The sequence below is a fragment of the Chelonoidis abingdonii genome, chromosome 6 (assembly GCF_003597395.2).
Source record: "Chelonoidis abingdonii isolate Lonesome George chromosome 6, CheloAbing_2.0, whole genome shotgun sequence".
Taxonomy (NCBI): Eukaryota; Metazoa; Chordata; order Testudines; family Testudinidae; genus Chelonoidis; species Chelonoidis abingdonii.
Window position 1 is genome coordinate 114,551,748 of NC_133774.1, and position 6,329 is coordinate 114,558,076.

The 6,329-nt window shown below is 36.8% G+C and overlaps 1 protein-coding gene across 4 annotated transcripts in view; it reads right to left on the minus strand.

The window, feature by feature from the left end:
• Positions 1-6,329, minus strand: part of KDM4C (lysine demethylase 4C) — a 431,136-nt gene that overhangs the window by 317,305 nt on the left and 107,502 nt on the right. For all 4 annotated transcript variants that reach the window (XM_032803407.2, XM_032803405.2, XM_032803406.2 and 1 more), the window contains one exon: positions 4,094-4,197. In XM_032803407.2, coding sequence (XP_032659298.1) covers positions 4,094-4,197 — 104 coding nt within the window. The remainder of the gene's footprint in view (positions 1-4,093; positions 4,198-6,329) is intronic.

A 6,329-nucleotide genomic window follows, 5' to 3' on the forward strand; every position in this document is an offset into this window, starting at 1 on the left:
AATGAAGCTGAATGGGCTCCGTGGTTGCCGATGCTATGCTATCTGCCTAGTGGCAATCCAGGGAAAACGAAACGCTGCGCGAATAGCATTTGTCAGCTGATGTTATTCCAGAGAGGAAGGAATGACTGACGACATTTATCCCAGAACCACCCGCGACAATAAGTGATTTCAACTCCAGAATTCCAAGGGCGGGGTGAGATCTGACTGGCTGGAAAACTATGGCGAATTAAGCTACGGGAAGAAGTACCACCCACAATTGCGAAACGACTTCATGTATAGAATACTCCGACGTTTAGCCATCTTCGTGACCGATTTTTTGGTGCGTCACAATCTGCCGACAATTACATGTGCCTCTAGTGTTTGATTTTACTGTAAGTTCCGAACATTGAAATCGTCTATTTTATATTTAGCGACAATAATGATTCAACCCAGAATTCCAAGGGGCGGGGGAGACTGCGGGAACTATGGGATAGCTACGGAAGAGCTACCCACAATGCAACGCTTCAGAAATCGACGTTAGCCTCGGACCATGGACGCACAACGCCGAATTACTGTGCCTAGTGTGGCCGCATGAAATCGAATTTATAATATCAGTTTTATAAAACCAATTTTAGCTAATTCGATATTATCCCGTAGTGTAGATGTGGCCTAAAACTCTACCCAGAGGGTGTGAAGCATCAGGTCTGGGTAAAGGTACTCAAGTAGCACTGGGCAGTGAAGCTTTAGCACCACTTTATGCAGTAAACAAGGATTTATCCAAAGGATCATTTTTCCTTACAAAATACAATGGAGAGTGATTCAGTGGAAAGAGACTGCAGCCCACTGATTCAATAGATTAAGTTATAGTTAAGAAAAAAAAACAATGAAACTACAAAATATACAACTATATTTTGTACATTATAGTCATTTTCATATAAACAGAATCCCCAAACACTTAAAAATTGAATACCAGATAGTGAACAGCATGCAATATAAATTTTCAGGAAACAGTGGGCAGGATTTTCCCTTGCTAGTGGAGTAATGTGCATCCCTATGTGCTATTTGGGTCTGCTCCATTCATCAATGGAGAACAGGCAGCAGAACCACTGCTTGGGAACTCTTGGGGATCGCATCAGTTAGGGATTGTTTTACCTTCCATTGGAGCTCCATTAGACCCCAGCCATCAAAGGCTGCAGAAAGGATGAGCTCACTGGAGGCTGCTGAATAGATGGCCCAGTCACATGCTCTCTTCAGCTGGCTGATAGGAGCTGCTTCATGGCATTAGTGATCAAAGAGTAAAGAGGTGAACGAAAGTCCATATACTTCATCTGACATGCTCCCTTGACACTAAATTTAGGTCAGAAAATAGGGCCAGTGGAAAGAAGCTATTTGTTGTGAACAATACTTAAGGGCAGATGTTTGGGCACCAAGCAGTAGTTACTAGTTAATGGAAGACAAGGAGACCTTAGGGATCAGAGGGATGTCTTCTGTGAGTCTAATAATGCTTTGCCTGAACAATGCAATCAGGTGAGACATACTCACAAAAATGAAGAGAGATACAACATTGTGGTTGCGCTTTTAAATACAGTAAAAGGCAGAAAGTTCAAGTTAGTTAACTTTTACACAGCCACCATAACAAGGTCACACTACACTTCTGTAGAACTGTATATTACCTTTAATGTCTTAAACTCTCAAGTATGATACTAACAGTTTTTGTATTTAATTTACTCATTTGGACCCCACATATACACAAAACTCTGTTCTCACAATCATATGAATGTGGTGTGTGCATTCTGTGCTTGTATGCAACAAGAAACCCAAAAGAATGGCACTCCAGATACTGGCATATTCTTGATATCACCACCATCACAGTACTTTTAGGCCAGAACGGAGGTGGGGGGGGGAAGACACCAAAAACTACAATGACATAAGATTAAAGAATAAAAAAAAATCATACTTTATATACAAATATATAAACCATCCTATGGTTCCAGCATAAATGTGAAGCAATTGGACGCTTTACATACGCATAAGCATGTGTGTAAATATATAGTACAGGAAACACACACAGTGATTGTGATTGGAATTTTCAAATCATGTTGCAGAGACATATAAGAAAGAACATTCTCAGTGCTAGCAATTCCCAAATTTATCTTGTCAAGTACCCCCCTACTGATGACAGTTTAGCAGGTGTTCTTTTGCAAAAAGCGGCAGTTCAGCTGTCACCTGGTAGGCGTAGGCTGACTTATCAGCGTTCAGCACATTTCCAGTTCTATCACAGCAAGCCATGAGAGATCACAGCCTGATTCTTTCTATTCACATTCTCACTTGAATCCCATTAATTAAAACTGCACTCGGGTACAGGCTGCTTCTTCCTAACACTAGGAGACAGAACTAAATTTATTCTATTTAACTATTTCTAACACATTTTTTAAAAATAGAAAATGACAAAGTCCAAGACACTGAAATAAAGCAACCGACCTTATTGCTCTGGACTCACCTACCTACCCCAAACACAAGCCTGACAATGTTAAAAACAAATCTGCCAGCAAGGTTAAACTTTATGCTTCTACCATTTTCATATGCTGAAACATATACTGCTCAGATTAATGTTGATTAAATCCAAAACAATAGATCTAAATTCTGTGATTTTATTTGACACATTAGTGATAAATTACAAGGGTATGAAAAGAATCAGTAGTTACATTATTTCTCTTGACCTCATTTAATATTATCCCATAAATCTAAATTGAATAAGATAGGAGGCCCTACGCAACCATACAATCTAGACAGTGAAAAAGTGAGCAGCTTAGCATATATACATAGATCTTCCTGCTACCTATAAGTAAATAAATCACATGTGTGAAATCAGAGACAACAATCAAACAAAAACTGATGGGCTTATTCTGCAAGTGAATTTAGTGTGAGAAAAATATAGAGGCTTATTGTTGGACTTCTCTATATGCTTTAGAAAAGCTGGAGGTGGGAAATCAAGAATCCGTATAATGATCATAACTGTATAATGATCAGAGGGCTGCTAAATTTCAATATCACTCAGACAAATGTCCAGCAAAGGGAACTGAGTCAGGCTCACCGAGGTGCTGAAAGAATCTTGGCATAGGTTGATGCCATTAAAAAAAAAAAAAAAAAAAAAAACACTTTCACTGCCTTGCACCCACATGAAGTGCACACGTAGCCACAAGTGAAAAAGCTTTTAGGGAGAAAAGAGCTGGGATCATGGGAAGAAAAAAAGAAAGTGGAGAGGAGGATACACGGCAGTATTTTAAATGTTTTTGCAAACAGCAAAGTACTTAATCCTTCTCAAAAGGAGATTTTTTTTTAAATCAAACCAAAGTTCTTTATTTCTCCTGCTTTATATATAAAGTTCATGTTGTATACCCATTCTCACTCAGTCACTATCGACCAGAACAAAGCAAAATAATAACATATGCACTAATTTTTTTAGAAAATAATCTGTCGCCCAGAAAAGGAGCATCTGATTATTATTATATGTCTAACTACATCTAAGTTGCATTAAAGTTTCACAATAAATAAATTTTCAAACATTCATTCCATCTTCTATTTTCATCTGAAACTTATCACCACAAAATGCTAATAAAAATTACACTGAATTACTTAAAGAAAACAAACCAAGGTTCATATAAACATTTCTTTAAAAAGTTTTATCCAAACACACCACCATCTAATACCACTAATTTAAGAGTCGTATGAATTAATGTAGCCGTACCACTCTCAATAAATTTGCATTTACCAAATATGAAAAAATATTACATAATGGACTGTTGATGGCTTCAAAAATTAAGTTATTACTAAATGAGTTTGGAACATAAAAGTTTTTAATTTTCCAAGCTGTTTCATATTAAAATAATTATATTACATTTCAACGGGATTTGGCAACCTAACTCTCCCTTAGGCTCCTCTGAAAATCCCAGACTAAACCAAGAGAACAACCAAACGGCCCAGAAGCTTGTTTTAACAACAGTGATTTGGAATCTGGGCCTGAATAAAAAGATACTGTTCTGCTTTGCCTTTGTAGCTACACATATCTGGATACTAAGCACACGGGCACATCATTAAATAAATTCTATGGTACCTTGTCAAAAGGAATTCCATATTTTTTCAATATTGAGGGAGAAATCAGCGTCATCTTGTGGCGGAGAAAAGCATCACACCCTTGAGAACTGCTTGGGAAGAATCCTAATAAGGCAAAATAAGCAAAGTGAGTTTTCTTCAATTAAAACAAGAACAGGAAACTTTAATGGTATTTTGTTTAAAGCACAATAAACCATACAGTTGCATACGTTAGCTGAAATTTCTCTTTCATCATTGTCAATTAACAGGGATATCTACATAAAAAGCAAAGCTCTCTCCTATATAAATTAGCCTATTTTCAGGTCTTATTTTCTGCTAGAATTTAGGTTTAAAATAAGAGAAAAAAAACACTTCAGTAATAATTTGGACCTCACTTGTCAGACTTTTTGCTTTCATAGTGTTTCCAGTTTACTGGGGGAAGACAATTACTCCAAGGAATTAAAATATTAAAATAAAATATGTTTTCATCTCAAACAAGTTGACACACATCATTTGTTGAACCTTCAATTTTTATTCCCTGACATTTCTTTGTTCAAGGCTAATACTAATTTTTCAACTATATTTATATAAAGCTTGGAGGTTATGGAGGCAGAAGCTCAAGCCATTTCTTTACTGTGACGATGGCTGATGCTCAATGGCTAGCTGAAGGTGTTTCCTCCCAATCTGGCTGACCGCCAGCATTGAATATTCGTGCCACATGCCGCCTGATGGGTCAGTGTGGCAATGTCATCAGCAAACAACTGATGTAATATAGTGGTTCAGCACATGACAATATTTTGTTTAAAAATTAAGGTAAATTCAAACCTCTCCCCCAAATATGAGATGTAGCTAGATCAGATAGCAATGCAGCTCTAGATGGAGGAGAAAGAGGTTGGTTTCCATCACTAAAAACAAAGTCACCCTCCTTTCTGAAGGTCTGGCTTCTGTTCCAAGACCCCTCTACACACTTCCTCTTTAATCTTAGGCATGTCACTTATCTCTCTGCACCTCACTTTCCCCACATGTAAAATGGAATGTTCTTTGAGTTCTACAGAGAGCTATTTAAAAGGTTAAATACCATCTTCATTATTTATAATCAGTCTAGTCATCTTGCGCTGTTCATTCAGTGATGGCAGAATCTGGTTTGTGATATCAAAATGTGACATAATAGAAATAAAATATAGTGCTACAAAGACCGGATTGTAACACTACTGAATGAACCAGGTGAGAAGAGTAGGCAAATTATAAAGAAGACAATTCTGTTTGCCCTAGTTACTCAGTGATCAGCAGTTACGAGAAAGTCTTTACAAGAGAAAAGCACATGGCACTAATGATAGAGATCTACTGAGGATCACTGAAATTCACATCGTTCGCAATCAAACAAACATATATGATTTTAAAATACCTAAGACAGATCATTTCAAAATAAATTCATTTTGGCCACTTCAATTTAGTTTATTATTTATATTACCTTTATAATATACTATACAGTACATTTTGCAAAATTATTGATGCCTTAGTAACAATAATTCATTGTACTTATATAGTATCTATCATACAAGTATCCCAAAGCACTTTTATAAAGAGGGAAACTGGCTCAGAAAAGTTACATGACTTTCCGATGGTCAAACAGCAAGTTTTTGGGGACCATTCAGGAGCAGAATGCAGATGTCCTACCTTCCACACATCTGCTTTAACCAAGAGACCATACTGTCTCAAGTTAAGTACAGAAGATTTCACTAAGCATTCTGCTATTAGATATAAGGCAAAATGTTTGCTGTTTTATGAAAATTAATGGGTTTCTTAACTAGGGAATCATGAATTAGGAAGGCTCTACTGCAAAGAAAAAGTACATGACAATGAAACAGGATGGAAGGGGTCGGTAAATTTACCTTGTAAATTTTGTCATAATATGGTATTTACATAAACAAATAAAAACCAATCTGTATTTTATGATATAACTGGCTTACAGGGACAAAACACATTTTCCCTTTGTCATATTCACATAACAAAAGTAATTGCCATTTTTCCCCAATAATAACCACATTCTAATCTGTTTTCTCTCATATACGAATGTCATAAACAGATGGTTAAGGGTTAATGTCACTTTTACCTGTAAAGGGTTAAGAAGCTCAGTGAACCTGGCTGACACCTGACCAGAGGACCAATGGAGGGACAAGATACTTTCAAATCTTGGTGGAGGGAAGTCTGTGTTTGTGTTGTTTTTTTTGTTTATTGTTCGCTCTTGGGGCTAAGAG